At 33.7% G+C, this 22,412-nt stretch overlaps 1 protein-coding gene across 3 annotated transcripts in view; it reads right to left on the bottom strand.

Moving 5' to 3' along the window:
* ATRNL1 (attractin like 1) overlaps positions 1–22,412 on the bottom strand; it is an 839,395-nt gene that overhangs the window by 206,586 nt on the left and 610,397 nt on the right. For all 3 annotated transcript variants that reach the window (XM_054503866.2, XM_063670302.1, XM_063670303.1), the window contains one exon: positions 11,467–11,574. In XM_054503866.2, the coding sequence (XP_054359841.1) occupies positions 11,467–11,574 (108 nt within the window). The remainder of the gene's footprint in view (positions 1–11,466; positions 11,575–22,412) is intronic.

Here is a 22,412-nt window from a genome sequence, read left to right as displayed (position 1 = left end):
AAATCTATATTAAGATTTGAGGTAAATTTGCATATTTAATACTCTAAATTTTGACCTAGTTGCTATTTTATTTTCTAAGAAAGTAAAATATGGGAACACATGAAAATGTTTGTTTATCTAAAGTATAACATTATTGGTTTCTTAGATTCTACATATAAAATATCTAGCTTTACATTTTGAATATCTGGTAATTCACTTCATAAGATTCTATTTGATTTAACAGCATTTTATAAGATTCTTACAGTCAGTTATTCCATTGAGGATATAAACCTGATGAGATTATCTCCTACTGCGTGTAACAGAAAAAAGGAAATACAAGTTAAATTAGTAACTGATTTTATGTGAAACATAAGCAAAAAATATATTAAACAAAATCATAAATTTAGTGTAAAAGTAACTGTCATAGGCAATAATAGCCTAATAAAATATTTAAACAAAAACTAGGAAATAACTACTGCATACTACCAGACATAAAATGAATGCTTCAAGACAATCTAAGAGGTTAGAAACAGGAGCCAAAAATATGACTAGCTGATTGCTGTTACAGAGAAAGTTGTATTAATTACGATGTTAATACCACTTTTGTGTTAATGTTTTAAACACAATCATTTTAACATACATAGGAATGAGTATTCAAAGGGTTTGACAATACTCAAATTCACCCTACTGTGTTTCATAGATTGTGGAATGTTCTTGGGTGCAGGAGATAAAATCTTCCCATTCTGTTGGGCACAGTTATTTTTGGTGGATTCAATATGTTACCTCTTTTATCTGACGGTAAGTGAAGGGTGGAGGACAGTGTTGGCAATTCAGTCTTGTTTATCCAAAGCTATAACACTGTTCCCAAGCATTGTTAAACTGTATTTATAACTTTCCAATAAAGGATATTATAGTCTTACTTTACATAGCCATTTCTTACTTGCAAGGACGCTGTATAAAAATAGTTTACGCTAGATTGATTCAGCTGTGATATGACCATAAGCTTAAATAATACATTATTCTCTTGAATGGCAGCCAGTATGAGTAAGGTTGATCAGGACTATAAGCCTTTTGTACATCCAAATGTTTCTATTTATTATGTCAGACGCAGTGAAGAGAAACCAGTTTTTTGTTGTTGCTGTTGTTCATTTTCATCTTTACATTTTTCTCCATCATAGTTTATATTCATCTTAAATGATTTAAGATAAGATAAAAATAATATTTCAATAGCACAATGAAAAATTTTATTTGTAAAATTTTAATTTTGGATGTATACAATAATTATAAATATATATATTTAGCTTTGGACTCAGTGAATTCTGAATGAAAGATGATAGCAGTAATTTACTGTATTAGGACAGTTAACCTAGGGCATTTATCAAATTATTTATTTAAAATGTAAACAAATGACTTTTATCATGCTTAAACTTCAGATTATATTAACTTAAAACCATGTAGATTTCAATAATTTCAGTAATACATTATATTCATGCATTTTTAATAGTTCTATTTATATCACGTTAATATTGAAGCACCATTACTTAATTCTTATTTCATGCTTCAATCAATCATGAAACTCACGATATTTATGTTAATACTACAAATCTGACATTTCCAAAAAATTTTTTCCAAAACATTGTCCGCTAAATGGTTTTGGTGAAGAAAGGTCTTTTTATAATTTTAAAATAAAGATGAAGAAAATTCCAAAATGCAGCTGGAAAACTAGATCTTTCCTCATTTCAAGAACCAAAGGTGTGCCTACAAAAATCTCTTATTTATTGTAAATAATTTTCTTAAAATAAAAAATCATGGCCAGGCATGGCGGCTCATGCCTGTAATCCCAGCACTTTGGGAAGCCAAGGCAGGTGGATTACCTGAGGTCAGGAGTTCAAGACCAGCCTGGCCAACATGGTCAAACCCTGTCTCTACTAAACATACAAAAATTAGCTGGGCATTGTAGCATGTGTCTGTAATCCCAGCTACTCAGGAGGCTGAGGCAGGAGAATTGCCTGAATCTGGGAGGCAGAGGTTGCAGTGAGCCGAGATCATGCCACTGCACTCCAGCCTGGGTGACAGAGCAAGACTCCATCTCAAAAATAAATAAATAAATAAACAAACAAATAAATAAAAAGGAAAACTGAGTTTGAGATTCCTGCACTATTCCAGAGACCCTGGAAGAAGTGACTACAGAATAAGGAGAGGCCCTTGGTTTTTGGCAGAAGCAATCCTCTATGGAGGAAAGCATTCCTTAGGTCACTAGCAAACCACAAAGTAAGATCAAATAAGAGCTCACAAAGATCACCAAATACACAAGGAAATCAGTCATAATGAGTGAGAGCCAGCAGCAATAATCAACAGATTTAGATTTCCAAGGATTTCAGATATTGAAATGATCAGATACAACATAAAAATAATTTCGTTTGGAATGAAAAATGGAGTAATGAAACCAGTAAGGAAGAAGAGACTTTCAAAAACTGTCAGATTTAAAAAAAAAAACCAAATAGAACTTTAAAAAATAATAAATAATAAAATATAACTTTAAAAAGTAATAAAAATATGTGTTGAAAGTAATCCAAATGGATATAGTAGAAAGCAGGTCAAAAACAGATTTTATACACTTAAAATAATTAGTGAATTGGAACAATGTTCGGAATAAGCCAAAAGAAACAGCATTGAGAAGGAGAGAGAAAATAAAAGAGAAAGACTAAGAGATTGTGAAGATGGAAAGAGGTTTAACACGCATCTAATCAGAGTCTTAGAAGGGGAATAAAGAAAATACAAATGGGATAATGACTCAATAATTTTTAGAAATAACCAAAGACTTGGATCCTCAAATATAGGAAGCACAAAATATGCCAAGTAGGTTAAATACAAATAAAGGTATAATTTGTTAAATTGTGATAAAACTGCTGAACACCAAATACAGGGATTTTGGAGAGAAAAGCTAGATTGTCTATAAAGGAGTGACAATTATACTGAAGGAAAGTTTTTAGTACAGTAGTCTTCCCTTATCCATAGGTTCACTTTCCATGGTTTCAGTTATCTGTAGTCAACTGTGGTCTGAAAATATTAAATGGAAAAATTCCAGGAGAAAAAGATTAAATTGCACATAATTCTGACTTGAAACAAGATGCGAATCATCTCTGTCTAGCATATTCAGCCTGCATCTACACTGTATAAATTACTTGCCCATTAGTCACTTAGTAGCTGTCTTGGTCATCACATCAGCTTTGTAGTATCACAGTACTTGTGTTCAAGTACCCTTATTTTATTTAATAATGGCCCCAAAGTGCAAGAGTAGTGATGCTGGCATGTTATTAATATTGTTCTATTTTATTATTAGTTATGGCTGTTAATCTCTTATTGTGCTTAATTTATAAATTACACTTTATCATTGGTATGTATATCTCGGTTTGGTACTATCCCATATTTCAGGCATCCACGGGGACTCTTGGAACATACTCCCTGGGGATATGAAGGGACCTACTACAGCAACAACCGAAATCAGAAGCCAGCGTCAGAAAAATTTTCACGTGAACACAATGTGCGAGTGTGACCCTCCCACTGAAAGATAACTAGAATGCTTGATAAAGTATATTTTAAATACATTTCTTAGATTGTAAACAATAAGAGGATACTGAAACTGGAGAGGGGAATAGAAAGACTAAGAGAGTTTATGATCAAAAGACGTATGCTAAAGGAATTTCTTAAAGACAGAGCAGGAAAGTAGAAACATTTTAAAAGGAAGCTCTGAAGGCGAAGAACAACTGTGAGCCAAGAAAATACACAATATGTAAGTAAATTTAAACACATATTGATCATATAATACAACAACAATAATGTTTAATTCAAGGAATGACAAAACTCATAGAACTTAACAAAGGTAACAAAAACAATGAAAATTGGAAGCAAGATTTAAATTGTTCTTACATTGTTTGGGAAGAGGGAAAAATGTTCATTAATTTTTGACTTAAACTATGCCTGTGAAAATGTTAAGAGTAACCACTAAAATAAATAAATTTTATAACATGCAAATCAATTGAGGATAAAAGGGAATATTTTTTAAAGATGGAAAAATAATAGGAAATTCAGGATGAAAAGAAAGCAAAGGTAGGGTCTGAAAAATATTACCAAAAGACACAATAAGCTGATTAATTAAAAGTAGAGAAAATATAGCATTTAAAATCAATATCCAAAGAGAGAAAACACTTATAGCAGGTAATTTACAAATGTTTAATATATTTGATCTAGAAGTAAAAAGGCAAGGAATGTTCCAATAGAAAGATGAAGAAAGTTATCGAATGAGCTATTCTATCATTTCTAAGTTTTCTAGAATACAATATTTCTTATATAATCAGATGACTATCAATAAATGATATTAAAATAGAAAAGGATTAGAGAATAATGATCAACAAATAAACATCTAGGAAAAATACAAGTGGTTACAGACAATACAAAAATATTCAATTTTACTAACAATAAAAATTTGATTAAAAGAAAGAAGGTAACATTTCTTGTATCAAATTAACAAAGTTGCAAAAATGCTAACAATCATTTTTGACAAGGATGCACGAAAATAGAAATTCTCATACTTTGCTAAAGATAGTGTGAACAGAGACATTTCTAGAAAGTAAATAAGCAATATACCTCAAGATCCTAAAAGTTAGTAACTTTTGATTCAGTAGGATTTTTTTCATAAAGTAAGATTGAGTTATATACAAAAATGAAGTGCAGTCTTATTTATAATAGTGTGAAATTAGAATAATGCTAATTGAAAATAAAATAGGCAAATAAATGATGATATACCACAAAATAATTAAAATGTATTTTTGAATCAAACTTAGATGTGAAAAATGTTCTTATTCTAATACTGAGAAAAACAGAATGCAAAATCACATATAAAATATGCTCTCAATTTTGTAAAAATACAAATATGCAAAATGACAATGTTATTGGAAGGAAATAAAAGTTCTGGCACTGAATATTTATGGGTAATGGGATAACGAAATATTTTAATTTGTATTAGATCTGCATTAACATTTATCTATAATGAGGATGTATTCTTTACATAATCAGAATATTAATAGTAAATGATAATAATTAAAAATGTCAAATGTCACAAATCAGCTATAAGAAAAAAGGAAACCTGGGGAAAAGTAAATAAGCTGCTTAGGCCAGTCACTGGAACTACTGTCCATGGATATGGCGGGACAGGAATGAGGAACCAGCGAGACCAATGGCTGTGCCCAAGAGCAGAGGACTGGGCTTAATGTGCTCCAGGAATGAGGCCAGCAAAGCTCTTAACAGGACAGCTGCTTCACTTTGACTGCCTCAGACTTCAACTATGTGTTTTTCACCTTGGGAGAGAGGTTTCTTACATAAGATACGAGGCTGAACTGTCCCAATAAACAGAGAATGAAATTCAATGTGATGTCAAAATTAGCACTGTTAGAGCTACCAAATAGAAAGTAGACTCGAAATTAATTTTTTCTAGGTTACCGTAGCTTCTTACTTGTCCAGTGTCTTTTTGAAAACTCCACTTTATAGTACTCGAAAGCTATAATTTTCTTTATATGTGGAGAGAATCAAAACATTACAAATTTGTAAAATGAAAATTCTGGTATAAAGTAGTTAAAATATATACAGAGAATACTGATGAAATAATTAGTCTGGTAAAAATTAATCATGCTGTATGTAGACATTGTCTTTAAAATTATTAATTAGCCTAGTTGACTATAATTACCAAATAAAACCATCTTAAATTACTTTGTTTCTACAGAACTGTTACTTTATTAGCATAACAAAACTACAAAAGTTATTTTTATAAGAAACTTCTAATATAAAAATAACAGAAAGCTTGTGTGCTGAGTTTATTGCAGTTTAGTAAATCACTTTGATTTCTTTATAGCAATTTAGATTACAATGGATAACTGCTGGAATTCTCTGATATACTAAGACAGCCTATAACTTTCCAAGTGAAAGTTCTTCCTTAAGATCCACAATTATCTATGACTATTTGAGCACCCGGAATCAAAGTATACTACATGAACTTTAAGTAACTCTATTCTTTACAAAAAAAATATTCTACAGATATATTAAGGTCTAAGATGTCTTCTCAATTTGAACGAAAATCAGCATATATAAAGAGCAATGTTGGAAAGGAACCCTTAGGCCAATATAAGATTTGAACCCTGTTTCTCGCTCTACTGGTGACTGAATTTGTGATCTTCAGCATAGGTCTGAAGCTCTCAGAGCCTCAATTTCCTCAATAGTAAATAGAAAAAAAAGATGAAATATGCTCTGCTTATTTTATAGGATTGCCTTAAGACTCAAATGAGATTGAGATAGTGTATGTAAAGGAACTTTGAAAAATAATGTTTTAACCTCAATTTAAACATTTTGATCATTCCCAAGACCTAGGAAGTTCAAATTCAATCTTTAAAACAGTCTTTAAAAAGAACAAAGTTGGATGATTCACATTTTTAGATTCCAAAACTTGCTACAAAGGTAGAGTCATCAAGATAGTGTGGTACTGTCATAAGAATAGATACATAGATTGGTAGAATAATATTGAGATTCCAGAAATAAATCCTCATGGTTATGGTAAATCGATTTTCAACAAGGGTCCCTAGACTATTCAATGGAGAAAGAAAGTACTTTTCAACAAGTGGTAAAAAGTTACGATATAATCCAGCAATTCCACTCTTAGGCGTATACCCAAAAAAATGTAAACATGTTTATACAATTTTTTTTACACAAATGTTCACAGTGGCATCATTCATAGTATCCAAAAAGTGAAAACAACTCAAATAACCATCAACTAATTAATGTATAAACAAATTGTGCCACATCCATACAATGGAATATCATTTGACAGTAGAAATGAATGAAGCACTAACACGCACTACAACATGTATCAACTTTAAAGACATTATGCTAAGCAAAAGAAGCTAATCACAAAAGATCACACTGTATATAGTTTTATTGGTATGAAATGTCCAAAACAGTAAAATCTTTAAAGATGGTAGAATAATTCTTGCCTAGGGCTAGGAGATGGGTGTGGGGTAGGGGGTGCAGGGGCTGAAGAAAAATGTCGGGTAGGGAGACTGCTAAAAGGCATAGGATTTCTTTCGGGGTGATGACAAGTTCCGAAATTGACTTTGGTGGTGGTTACGTAACTGTATATATACTAAAAATTAGTGCATTATATATATTAAATTGATGAACTATTGATATATGTTCTATATTTCAATAAAGCTATTTCCATAAAAATACCATATATTACTAACTAGATCTTGATCCCCAAATATAAAGGCCTTTCCTAAATGAGAATTTACATGTAATTATTTTTCTGCAAAAAGTCGTAAAAAAGAAATAGATGCATGCTAGTTATTAAGAGAACTGAGTAAAAAATAAAAATAGTAAGAATTGCAACAATTAATATAATGCTTTATGTTATACCAAGTACTTAAGAAAATGACCCCACAGACAACAAAATAGCAAATCAGAATGAGTCATTTGTTCCCTCTCCTGATTTTAAACATGGAGATAATATGGGCCACAGTCCACAATGTCCTGGATAGACTGGTACCTATCCTACCTGCTGTGGGGCAGGAAAGCAGCAGAACCTGTCAAGTGCCAGCCTAAGGCTGGAGACTGATTGTGATGGTTAATACTGTGTCAACTTGATTGCATTGAAGGATACAATGTATGGATCCTGGGTGTGTCTGTGAGGATGTGCCAAAGGAGATTAACATTTGAGTCAGTGGGCTGGGAAAGGCAGGCCCACCCTTATTCTGGGTGGGCACCATCTAATTATCTGCCAGTGAGGCTAGAATACAAAGCAGGCAGAAAAAAACATGAAAAGACTAGACTGGTCTAGCTCATCTTTCTCCCATGCTGGATGCTTCCTGCCCTCAAATACTGGACTCCAAGTTCTTCAGTTTTGGGACTTGGACTGGCTCTCCTTGCTCCTCAACTTGCAGATGGCCTATTGTGGGACCTTGTGATTATGTAAGGTAATACTTAATAAACGCCTATATATATAGAATATACACATATACACAACTGTATATCTCCTATTAGTTCTGTCCCTCTATAGAACCCTGACTAATACACTGATGACAGCGTAATTATAGGGCTCATCTCAGGGGAGAAATCTCATAGCTATAAAAGCAGACGGTTGGATAACCCTAAACATTCACCTCTCCCCACCTCAACCGCCGATCTAGCAAATACGTAAATTTACGTGTATCTTCCATTACTTGGGAAGAAATAAGAAACATATATATATATACACATCCACACACATATGGACACATTGGAGAAAAATGTATGAACACTGAGAAAGGAGAAAATTCTGAAAAATTCCAAAAAGAAAATGGAGATCATTTACAAAGGACAAAAAATCAAATTGACATCAGACTTGAGACAATGGTTAAAGCTCTGGAGAAGAGAACTTTGAACCTAAAATTTCATATTCAATTAAACTGTTTTGTACACATGAGAAAAACATATTGGTAGGCATTTAGGTTCTCAAAGATAATGCCATACAAAGTTTCTCTTTCTCTCTCTCTCTCTTTTTTTTTTTTTTTTGAGAAGGAGTCCTACTCTGTTGCCCAGGCTGGAGTGCAGTGGTGCAATCTTGGCTCACTGCAACTTCCATCTCCTGGGTTCAAGCAATTCTCCTGCCTCATTTTCCAGAGTAACTGGGATTACAGGCGTGCACCACCACACCCAGCTAATTTTTGTATTTTCAGTAGAGATGGCGTTTCACCATATTGGCCAGACAGGTCTTGAACTCTTAACCTCAAATGATCTATCCGCCTCGGGCCTCCCAAAGTGCTGGGATTACAGGAGTGAGCCACCGTGCTGGACCCAAAGTTTCTCTTTGAAAAAAATCTTTCAGAGAGGTTATCTTAGTGAAAAATAAAAGAAATGCATGAGCAAATGACTAGATATCAAAAGTAAAGGAGAACAAATAAAATTCATTGTTCTTTACATAGGCCATAATAAAGAAAGAAGTACATCCATAATGTTTTAATAAAAATTCCAGGTGGTATTAATATATGGAAGGAGAAACAGAGGGAAGTTGAGAGCATGCTAAAGTATTAATTTTATTTGAGATGGGCAATGGAGGAATATGTTTTAATAAGATATAAGCATAGCTAGGGAAAAATCACTATGAATCTTGATAAGGAAAGGGTAGCTATCAGCAATATAAAAATAGAATATGCAATATTCTGTTTAGTAGATGAAAATCAGTTTATGGACAGAAGCTGGGAAAAAAAAAACAAAAAGAAGCAAGGCTAGTAACAACACACACACACACACACACACACACACACAAAATGGGGTAGCTGAAATAAGCCTTGGTAGAACAGTAGTTAATGTCAGTGTTAACATCAATAAAAAACGAAGTAAATGAAAAAATAAAAAAGCTAACAGTTTTTTCCAGAAAGTATAGGTGTAAAACAAAAGGATACAGTGAAATTGTAAGCGAAAGAATGAAATAAGGAATATCAGAAAATATGAACTAAAAGAAAGTAGGGCTAGACATTTTTTAACTCTACAAAATACAATTTAAGATTAAAAATTCACAATGATAAAGAAATAACCAAAATTTGGAAAAAATAGAACATGAAGATATAATGATTATGAACACATGGGCACCTAACAATACATTATTGAACACTATTAATGCGCAACTGACAAACTATGGTGACACATGTCTGTGTCATATTTGTTCCTTGAGTTTGTGAATTTTCTAGTTCTTTGATAATTTCTTTTTTTCTTTAGTCTATGTGTGCATTACTTACATTTTTTTCTCTTGTTACTCGATTTTTAGCACTATTTGAGAATGTTTTAAACAGATGGGGATAAAAAGAATTTATAATAGTCCAAAAATAGTCTAAGTTTTCTGTGTGTGAAAGGTTTTTTATAAAAGTCATTTGAAACAAGGAACCAAAATGAAATTAGAGCACTTGCTGTAACTTTCATTTAATCATTCTTTTTTGTTATTTTTTCCCCAACAAATAGAAGATATACACATAAATTTCCTAATGTTCTAAGCTTCCATGGCAACCTGTGATCTAGAGTAGTAAAAAATCAAGTACACAAAATGTCTTAAAAATCATAGGGAAACATGCACCCAATATTTCATTTCCTCTAAAAACTGACCCTTTGAGTAGCATCCATGAGTTGTGATTTTGTCTTATTTTTTCAGAAAAACCAAAAATGCTACAGACAGAATCTATTATATGTATACCTAGGTTTTTGAATGATTCTATTTTTCCATTCCTTATTTTCCTTGACAAAAAATAAAATCTGAAAATGGCAACATAAAATTAGTCAAACAAAGTCATTTTTTAAAAAGAGAATAAAATGTTTCAATTCTACAGTTTCTTAACCTTTCTACTTAAATATATCTTACCACATATAAAAGTAAATAAAAGTAATAAACATACAATTAAATTAGTATGCATCATAATGCTTTGAATAGTCATTAATCAGAATTTGTGAATTTTGCATCCTTTTTTTTTTTTTTTTGAGGCGGAGTCTCACTCTGTCTGTCGCCCAGGCTAGAGTACAGTGGCGCGATCTGGGCTCACTGCAAGCTCCGCCTCCTGGGTTCACGCCATTCTTCTGCCTCAGTCTCCTGAGTAGCTGGGACCACAGGTGCCCGCCACCACGCCCAGCTAATTTTTTGTATTTTTTTTTTTTTTTTTTTTTAGTAGAGACGGGGTTTCACCGTGTTAGCCAGGATGGTCTTGATCTCCTGACCTCGTGATCTGCCCACCTTGGCCTCCCAAAGTGCTGGGATTGCAGGCGTGAGCCACCGCGCCCGGCCGAATTTTGCATCTTTAGGGATTATTATTTTCAGAAACCACTTCATGTATTAGTTTTGGATTCTAATACCATATTTAGTTGCATATAATGATTTCTGTTTCATCATACTCTATTTCTGCCTTTGCAATAAAGGAATGTAATAATACAGCAATTAACCACAAATAAAAATATTCATTTTATATGTGAGAAACATTCACTTTTCAACATTCAAAAATGAAGCTATGTAATTAAAATGCAACTCATCTCCACCCACCTTTTCTAAGTAAACTTTGTTAACAAAGATAGATGTGAATTGTTAACTAGGGGCACAGAGTACTCCAAAGACTAAATATAGGCGCTTTGTTTCTTCGATCATACCTATATCTTAAATTCCCTCAGCTCCTATCTGTCAGAGAAAGGCTGCCAGGTGAGCAGTCTGTCACTCCTGCCTAGGCTAATAGATTCTCCAGTGGCTTTGTTTACAGCTCATGTCATACTATTAAAACTATGTGCCTTGAAAATGGCATAACATATGTAGCTGAATCTTGTCAACTGTAGATAATCAGACTCTGTTTGGCTTCATAAGCAGATGTAGATTAGAGAAGCAATATAATAAATATGCAAAGCACAGTGGTCCTCTTTCAGCACCGCTGTTCCTACCTCTAATGGCCCTCGCAGAAACTCTGTTTGTTCAGCTCCCACTTCCAGAGCTACATCAACAGAAGCAAAGGGACGGCTGGCCATCTGCTGTCGTTCTCGAAGCAGTTGCTGGAGGGGGTTAAAAATGATTCATCTTAAAATAGGTTTAAAAGCACATGAAATTCAACAATATCTGGTTCCCTTTTTTAACAAATGGCATTGAAAAGTTAGGAATCATATTATACAGATATCCATATCTAGAGTACTAAAGATGAAAATTACTTTCTCTCCACGGCCTCGGTTGTATGTCCACAGAAGCTTTAAACGTATGGTGCCTACAAATAACTTTTCCCCGACCTCTGTCCTGCAGGCCTAATACAATGTACTCAAAAGCACTTCGAAAGCCGCAGGTGAGAGGTGCTACTTGAGTAAAAAGTGTTATTACAATGATGGCTATGCCAAATTTTCCTACTCAAAATAACTCATACTTTTGTCTTAGCTGAAAAAGAAAAAAAAACAGTAAAAATACTTAAGAAAAGATAATGAAAAGTTGCCAAAATGCATTAATAGAAATTAAATGAACATATACCTGCCAAGACTAAGTTTTGTAAGTCATCAGAATCCCCTGTGAACTGCTATGGAACCAGAAGGAATTATTATTGGCAGTGTTTATAATTTTGTTCAAAGCCTCTGTTTATTATTCAAAATGAGGCATGATTCGTAAGTTGCAGAAATTGTGTGCAAGGACTTCTACAGCAGCCCCAGATACTTGTTTCTTTCTCTTTGTGACTATTCTGGGCTTTGCCTAAGCTAAAACCAATAAACTAGCAAGTCCCCCCAACCAACTACTAAGCTAATTTATCTTTTTGCCTCTCCTTGTAATTATAATACTCATTAAGTCATGATAAAAAAAATTGATGACCAGCACTAGATATTGCAATTCTTGCCCTTCTCATTCTATACAGCTAATAAAATTATTGTTAAATATTAAAATAGGATGTGTGATGCAATTAAATACTCTTTAAAATGAGAAGAAAATTGTATTATTGAAGAAAGGCAAAATCCTTGAACACACGAATGGCTTCATTATTCACAGATATTTTTAAAGACTCTGTTATTAACTTAAAATGTTAACTACTAGTCTTTGAATGTAAATGGATGTAGTCCTGTGAGTGAACATTCATAAAATTCCCTTGTAGATGATAAACGGACACAGGCCAAATTATTTAAACACAAGTTTATTTAAGCAGAAGTTTAAATAATAAACTGACATCACAGTTTATTATTTAAAATTTTTGTTTTAATACCTGGTTTTTATTATTAAAAACAGAACATTCACATGACAATATGGGATAGAAATAATGCAACTGTTAATGAGTAACAATTTAAGTTTGTAGATTATATTTTTTGAAATAACAAATTCATTTTAAAAACACATATTCAAAGTAAAAAGTGAATGTGATCTAAATTATCAAATTATTCACTTTAATATAACTTCAAAATTATATTATTAAAAATACAGTTCCTGGCAAATAGAATCTGGTTTATGCCTCTCTCAATAGGAATGGGAAATTGATCTGAATAGTATGTCTATGCAAAATGCAAACATAATGTTATCTCAAATGCTAAGGGATAGTAAATGCTGAAGACACCAGGTTCTTTGTCTTTGGTAAAAACACACACACCAACATGCCCAGACAACACACACAAATACACAATCTACCCTTCCTACAGTCATGTACAAAAAGTCTTGAGAAAATTGTAAATTCCACTTTGTGTTTGAACACAATTTTCTAAGATTTGTATTATCAATTTTCTCCATTTGTATTCGTTCTCCTCAGCATATAAACGGCATCTCATATGACAAGTGATTGCTAGACAAAATGAACAGCTTCTTTTTCCTCATCTTGCCTTTTCCTTATATCTAAAAGTAAAAGGTCTACAAAATAGAACTAATGAATACTCAATATCACATATTGTAATATAAATCAACAAATATTCCAAACTCACAATCGTTGACAAAAAATAGAGTTCCATGGACTGTAATCTATTATTGTGACTCCCAAAAACTCATAAAAAAAATCAGTGACTGATACTTTTGTTCAATTTTTAAATTTGTAGAATTCAAAAGTATACTTAAAAATTCTAGTTTGTTTCCTGAGCTTTGTGTTCCCATCACTTTTTAGGAACGGAATGTCTACTAAATTACTTTATATAAAGAGCAAGAAAAATATTCTTCTTGCCCAGGACTTTACTACTATAGTTTGTAAAGCAAATCTGGTAAAATGGAAATAATTAGGGCACAATATAGTGGATCAGTAAAATTACAAATAAAGAATTAGACAAATAAATTTATTCTGTGTCACCTAGTGGAAGACTAGTTAGAGAGCCCTTGCTGAAACAGCTGAGTTTCTGCCTTTGGGAGACTAATGCAAATGTTCTTACTGTGAAATTTAGGAAGAGAAAATCATTTTCCCTTGTAGCACTCTTGCTTTAGTGTGATAGCCCTAAAATAATCAAATGGAGTAAATCATGATTATCTTTGCAACTAATTTCTGCCCTCCTCCCCTATTCTTAACAATTGTCCTACTTTTAAATACCAGTTTCTCCACTTTTTAGCTGTTTGAGCTTAACCAAATTATTTAGACCTCTCTAAGCCTCACTTTTTCTCATCTATAAATAACAGTACCTACACTACGCCTATACCTTAGAGGACCTGTTTTAAATCCCAGCTGTTGCACTTACCAGCAAATGGATCATAATCTAATTACTGAGACCTTTCACTCATTCTTTCTCTCCATAAAATGGGAATAGCAATAGTATCTTTAAGTCATAAGGTTGAGACTAAAGAGATAACACACTTGGGCTGTTCCACACAGAGGCTGGCACATTGTGAGCACTCAATAACTGCTAATTGGTACAATTATAATGTTAAATTTCAAGCACTATTTTTGTCTCAGAAGATGGCACACTAATTACAACAGGCCCATTTTCTTCAGCAACAGTGACACATTTTGCTCTACTAGTCTCCCTTTTAACAAATGTTGCAAATTTATGAGACAGTTGGAAACTGTCATTATTGTGGTAAAATGAATTTAGATTTGGAACTGCCTTCCACCATTTGTGACTAAGAATGATAAAAACTCATCCTGAAAATTAGGAAAAACTGTATCGTATTTTCTTAAGAAATTTTATAAATTAATATATTTTCCAGGATTATGTTTTATATAAAATGAAGCTTAACATTTTGTATACCCATAAGAAGCCATACAGCAGACGTGTCTGTTTTATAACTAATCTGCTATTGCCAATTATTCAGCAGAACAATAAAGCCAAAAGAACAAATTGATCATAATACAATAGATTATAATCACACTGCCATAAACATTGTTGTGAAGAAAATATAAAAATTAAAGAAATGTTACTATCTTATTTGTTGTACATAATAACTGTTTTGCTATTCAAAATCTCTTATAAAACAAACCATGGAATTAAAAATCATATGAACATCAGGCCAGGCTCAGCGGCTCACACCTGTAAGCACGTTGGGAGGCTGAGGCAGGTGGATCACCTGAGGTCAGGAGTTCAAGACCAGCCTGACCAACACGGTGAAATCCTGTCTCTGCTAAAAAATAAAAATAAAAATAAAAATAAATTAGCCAGGCATGGTGGCACATGCCTGTAATCCCAGCTACTCAGGAGGCTGAGACACGAGAATCACTTGAACCCGGGAGGTGGAGGTTGCAGTGATCTGAGATTGCGTCATTGCACTCCAGCCTGGGCAAAAGAGCGAAACTCTGTCTCAAAAATAAATAAATAAATAAATAAATAAATAAATAAATAAATAAATAAATAAAAAAGAAAATAATATCTATGCTTAAATTTGACAACCAGGTAGAGTCAGTGATTCTATCAAATATGAATACAGATAATTCTTCAACTTAATACTATTACTTCAAATACGGTATCATTCCCCAAACTTCATACTAGCTAACTTTCCAAATACCACAAGGCATACAACTCTTTGAATGACTTTAGGATAACAGTCCTTAAAAATACACATACATAAAAAACAAAGCAGTGACTAACTCTGCCTGCAATTGTCTTGATACCTGCTACTACATGACTCTTTTGTATAGGTTCCCTATCTATTCTCTCCTCCACCTTCAAATGTCCTTCTACCTCACCTCAACTTTGAAATGATCAGCTCTTCTATGAATTATTTGTGATATTAATATGGCACCATCTCTTTATGTCTCCATGTTTTTCTGGGATCTTCTTTAAGGCAAAAGCCTATTTTTGTTTTTCATTCCCCACAATACTTAGTTGATAGTCAACAGTGTTTTATGAATGAACAATGAATGAGTGAATAAAATATAGTATAAGAATCTGTTTCATCCAAATGTGGGTAAAGGAAAGTTATGATAAAACTGACTCTAATTATGAATAAACTTTTAAAACTCTTATATATCCTTTGATATTCTAGAATTTATGTCTTATCCTTGAAAGTAGGTAGACATTTATTTTTTTAGAATGGGGAAGTTTTGTGGACCTGTCTTGCAAATCAATATCAGATTTCATATTGTTCCTCATCATCTAGCTTATGGCAATACTGCAAAGATCATAGAAAAAAACTGCCATAAAGTCATCACAATGCATTAATATTTCTAACAGCAATTATATTCAAAACAATTTGGAAAGGTATAAAAAGAGCACTCAGAATGATTTTGTCATTAGTTTTGAGCTACAATCTAAAATAAAGCCTCTGAAGAAAAGATTATGCAACAATTCATGAAATAAGAGGGTTTCTGTTATTAACACAAACATACTTAACATACAGTAGTAATACAAGCAAAAAATCATTTTTTGTTCTTTTGATGTTAGGATGGTGTAAAGAAGAGAAGTGGCAAGAACTTTTAGTATCATTAAATTAGGAAAGCATGGTATTCTACCACTTTATATAACTAAATCTTCAAGGCACAAGGTTCAAATTCTTGTTCAGAAAAATATAGGAAATCTTTTGCTTTCAGTCTTCCAGTGTGAGGTTAATTTTCCTAGATAGTGATGTTAGTCATTATGGGAGTGGTTTGGAAAAACATCTTTATTCAGGTTACAGTTGTTATTTTTTTTCTAGGCTTTTATAATCTTTGACCTACCGGCAATACGCTGTGTTTGAAATAATGTGTTAACTTAAAAATAAAAAAAAATTCTACCTAACACTGACAAGTATTCACTGAGTTGGCTGATAATATTCATTTCCAATGATTTTTGAAATTTCTTTGTCAAATGGTATTTTTGCAATATTTGTATTAACTTGCAAAATAAACTTCAGTGACTGTCCAGAAGGCCTTTAATAATTCAAGATTCCACAAAACCTTAAGATTAGTTATTTTTTCTTCATTATTCAAAAGCAAAGTGTTGTCAAATAGCCACAGCAGATTTTCCAGGTAGGTTGTTCAGTTATTTGGGGTTGCTATTTGGGCAGTAATGTGCCAAAACCTAAACCTACCTTTCACTGTCATCAAGCCTGCTGCCAGACAGAGGAAAGACAAAGGAAAAATGGAAAATGTTTCCGGATCTTTGATTAAAATATAGATTTCAAAATATCCTCTAAAATGTTAATAGCATATATAAGTGATAGGGTTTGACTGTGTCCCCACCCAAATCTCAACTTGAATTGTATCTCCCAGAAATCTCTCATGTTGTGGGAGGGACCCAGTGGGAGGAACTGAATCGTGGGGGCTGGTCTTTCCCGTGTTATTCTCATGATAGTGAATAAGTTTCATGAGAACTGATGGGTTTATCAGGCGTTTCTGCTTCTGATTCTTCTTCATTTTCTCTTAATGCTGCCATGTAAGAAGTGCCTTTGGCCTCCCACCATGATTCTGAGGCCTCCCCAGCCATGTGGAACTGTAAGTCCAATTAAACCTCTTTTTCTTCCCAGTCTCAAGTATGTCTTTATCAGTAGTGTGAAAATGGACTAATACAATAAGCTTATATACATGTATATACCCATGCATATATAGTACATGTGCATGTCAATGTATGTAGAAAGTATAAGCATGACTGTGTATCAAAGTAAATACATGATCACTCAAAGTAAAATTAAACCAAAAGGTCAAAATAATGGATTAAATTACGTCAACAAATGAGGGTCTTGTTGTCATCTGGATAACACTGATTATATAATTCATATGACCAAGACACAATCTCCACAGATTTTTAGACCTGGCAGGAACCTCACAGAACCTCTAGGCCAGAGATTCTTCAACCTGCAGATCACAGACCTCTAAAGGGCAAATAGATGAGGACTGGAAAAGTCTATGAACCTGGCACTAATAGATGATACTTTAATTATTTCCCTGCAATTTCAGTGGATTCAATCATTAACTTAATGCTGTCTTCAGAAGCTAACAGCCCCTCATCCTGAACCAAAATGTAACTCTGCTTCCTTAAGTTATTTCAAGAAATAAATCAATCAACTCACATTAATGCTTAAAAATAAAACAAAAGGGAATAAATTCTAAAAGCCGGCAAAACTACTTTAGAATTACTGACACATTCCTATTTGCTAGATAAGAATTTGAAAATTATCTTCAAGGCAGAATTAGTTCAAAGCTCAGACATTTTAATTGAAAACATTTCATTTATTTGTTTTCTTCATGTAGCTCACTGGTTCTCAAACTTTGTTTTTTCTGTAAACTTTGGTGTATATGCAATGCCACCTATACTCTATACTGAATGATCTTGTTTCTTAAAGATATCAGCCTTACATACTGATTGTAGATCATAACTTCAATGTAAAATCAGTCTCATGGAACTCTGGAAATTGTCAATATTAACAAGAGCAGGGGGGTACAAACTACATGACCTGATAGCATCACCATCATTTCCTTGTAATAAGGTATTTTTAAAAGGTTTCTACTCATAGGAATTAAATAAAATACACCTTACTTTTATAAGTATGGTCCTTTTAAGCATGGGCTGTCGTTGTTTAGGTTAATTTAGGAAATGTCAAAGAAAATGAATAATCTTCATTAGCAAATCTTCCTTATCTTTACATATCCATGCTATCCATTTCTACTTAAACATCATGGGAGACAAAATAGTACTTCTTACAGGGGCAATTCTTTGTAATTAAATTTTGAAGTCAAGAAAATGGAAGGGGTGCCTGACATCTGTCCATTTGTAAGTCTTCATGAAAATAAGTTTAATTTAAAAGGGATAGGGGCCAGACACAGTGGCTCACACCTATAATCCCAGCACTTTGGGAGGCCAAGGTGGGCAGATCACCTGAGGTCATGCGTTCAAGGCCAGCCTAGCCAACATAACGAAACTCTGTCTCTACTAAAAAATACAAAAAATGTATCCAGGCCTGGTGGCGCACACCTGTAATCCCAGCTACTCAGGAGGTTGAAGTAGGAGAATGGCTTGAATCTGGGAGGCAGAGGATACAGTGAGCCAAGACCACCACTGCACTCCAGCCTGCGGCAACACAGCAAGACTCCATCTCAAAAAAAAAAAAAAAAAAAAGAGTGTGGGGGGTGGTGGATAGAATTTTACCAAAATTTGAATTTTTCTCAACACAAAAGCTGTGTCTTGAAGCATATCACAAAGTTGTTAATCAAATCAGTTAAGCTTTGTATCTTTGGATAGACCTTGGTAAAATCATTTTTTGGTGGGGGGGATGATCATGCTAATTTGCAGTGTGGAGCAAACAAAGAAAAGTAAAATAATATCCCTATCTAATTATCACATCCATTCCAGAAATTTCTCATGTTTGCTAACACTGAGTATTTTGAAGTAAATTAGGAAAGGATTAGAATTTCATCATTTCTTTTTAGTCTAAGTGAAACACTAACATGATCCAGCATAGACAATCCCTGGTTTTTCTCAACTGTGTGCTTGCTGACTTCTCATTAACAAAGAATTCCAACTTGTGAACACTTTTTCAAAAGAAAATTACTTAAGTCTTCATAATACTGAAGATTAATATTCCATGCAAAACTTTGATTACGCAGATGATATACCTGTGTATACTTGTTTTTGTCTTCTACTTGATCACATATCTCATTTTGTTCCTTAATGAGAAATGAAGTTCTGTACGTCATGTGGCACATGTCTTCACGCATTAGCAATAAGAAAATATTTTTCTGTAAAGTCTTAATGCCTTGTCAAGAAACTTCATTAAGGACTGGAAGCAAATTATGAAGTTCTTTACTTCAAATTCCAAAGGATGATCCTGAATAGTTTAGACTAAAATTCTAGGAAAAAAATTGTTCTTTCTTTCATTGTTTTTAAAAAATAAAAGCCTATTTGTAGAAAAATGTGATAGAGAGTTTGCTCATATCAAGATGTCCATGGTGAATAAATTTGCCTGTAATAATTAATTGAATGAATTTTTACTGAGCTCCTACTGCATGCCCTTTTTCTAGGAAGTGATGTATGGAGTGACTCTTTTGATTCTATTCAGCAAGTTTCTCCATGCCAGCAAAAAAAAATACCAGGGACTCTTCTGAACCATGTGCCAGGAAACTGGAAGCAGGCAGCTGGCAGATAGTATAGTCTGATATTGGAGGATGTACTTATGTAGCCTGGAGTTAAAAGCAACAAAGCCATTCGTTAGTGGACGAAGACCTCCACGTATGCAAAAATATTGCAGAATTTTTGAAGGTGACTCTTCGGGAAATTTTAAAATTAAAATACGGACTCTAAATCTTTTCTGTGTTGACACAGATAGCATCACCTATAAAGACTTTGCCAAAGATGATCTCATTTCAGGATAAAAGAAATAATGCAAAATGGATTTATCTAGGAGAGTCTTAAAAACTGTGCTATGGCTTGATACAGGCTATCCTTCCTGGTGACCAACAGGAAATTCAATGGACCTTTGCAAGATAGTATTTTATCTTGCTTTTTGTACTTGTTGACATTAAAACAAAATGTTGAAAAATGAATGCTTATTGCCAACTTTAAAGAATACTCTGGGCACTTAAGAATCATAATTAACAGCACATAGAAATCTTGTTTGTTCGACATTGACTTACATAAACAAATACATAAAAGTATTATGGAAAAAAAATTGCTGTGGGAAACAAAATGCTCAGGGGAAAGATACAGTGCAGAGTGAAAGTGCTTTAGATAGAGTGGTTACAGAAGAGAAATGACATTTGCCCTGAAACCCTGAATAGTTAATCAGAATAGGCACACATCCCCAAAAGCTCAGTAGTTGAACACAGAAAAGTTTATTTTTTGCTCACACAAAATCCTCTGGTCTAGGTAACTTCCCATCTGGTAAATCAGCAATATAGATTGCTTCAATCTTGTCACTTTCCATCTCAACCCAAGACTTCCCGAAGAATCATGGCAGAAAAAGGACTAGTGAATCGTGTACGGACTTTTCAGTGCTTCAGCCCACAAGTGACACACCTCATTATCAGAAATAGTCACACAGTCCAACCTAATTACACAGAAGCCAGAAAATGTAGGGTGGCAAATAGAATATTAGGTGAATGGAACAAAGGAAGCTAGAAAAGAACATTTCAGGCCGGGTGCGGAGGCTCATGCCTGTAATCCCAGCACTTTGGGAAGCTGAGGTGGGCGGATCATGAGGTCAAGAGATGGAGACCATGCTGACCAACAGACATGGTGAAATCCCGTCTCTACTAAAAATACAAAAATTAGCTGGGCATGATGGCACACGCCTGTAGTCCCAGCTACTCAGGAGACTGAGGGAGGACAATCGCTTTAACCTGGGATGTGGAGATTGCAGTGTGCTGAGAATGCGCCACTGCACTCCAGCCCAGGCGACAGAGCGAGACTCCATCTCAAAAAAAAAAAAAAAAAGAACATTTCAGGCAGCGGGAAAAGCAAGCACCAAGTTTTGAGGCAAGCCTGAGCTTAAAATATTCAAGAAACAGACAGAAAGAAGCTGGAATCTTAATAAGCAAGATGGTGAAGGGCAGACTGGCCAAAGGATAATATTGGGTTTATCAAGATTAAGATACATTGAAATCACATCTGTAAATCATTAGGCACACAGGAGCTGAATAAATTAGATTCATTATTTTCTAAAACATAATTTTCTTTGTATCTCTCAGATAGTCCATTCCTGTGGTGTTAGAATTAGCTTGGAACAAAATGGCACAAGAAATAGGCTTTACCATCCTCAAGTAAAGTTATTTAACACATCATTCAGAAAACAGCAACAGCAGTTAATCTCAAATACAATGAACCTAGCTCTCTCAATAAGTATCAAAAGGTCAATTTTGTATGTAACCTTTTTTAATACAAAAGGCCAGGTGGTTGTAATTTATCTGAGCAAATCAAAATGAGCAAAAGGATGAGTACTGAAAAGGTCATTTAAAAGCTAGATCCTCAGAATGGATTTTAATACATATTACTCCTCAAAGAGCAAAAATGAGAACCTGGTTAATTTCAAATTTTGAAATCTGCACTTGAAAAAATTTTTCACACATAGAATACCCCCACAGTCATACCATGGAGTATATTTCTTAAACTTAGAGGTTTAAGTTGTGAAAGAAATACCTGTCCTGCTCTCAAAGAGAGGGACAAATGAATGCTATGTCTCTGACATCCAGGAGGTGCACAATATGATCAAGTCAACCTTGACAAGTGGAAATATAAAAGCATCTGACTACAATAGAAATGACACACTGACTTCTGCTTGTGTGCCAGTAATTTATGACTTGATGCTCTTGCTGCAACAAAGCTCAGATCAATCTCTCAGTAGTTCCCCCAACCCCAAGAAGTAATTTACTAAAGAAAGATTTCTTTTCTCCCTGATTCTGGGAATTAATGCAAAGCTAATGATTCAATTCTGAGCCACAACATGCTAGCTTCTAGGTTAAAAAATTCTAAATGCAACATAATCCAGTTAGCTTTTTCATTTAGTGTATAAGGAGTTCGTGTTGAACATTTAAGTAGTTTATGACTATAATTTTGAA

Source organism: Pongo pygmaeus, chromosome 8 (genome assembly GCF_028885625.2).
Source record: "Pongo pygmaeus isolate AG05252 chromosome 8, NHGRI_mPonPyg2-v2.0_pri, whole genome shotgun sequence".
NCBI lineage: Eukaryota > Metazoa > Chordata > Mammalia > Primates > Hominidae > Pongo > Pongo pygmaeus.
Note: the sequence above shows the minus strand (reverse complement) of the source record. Positions and strands in the feature narration are given on the sequence as shown.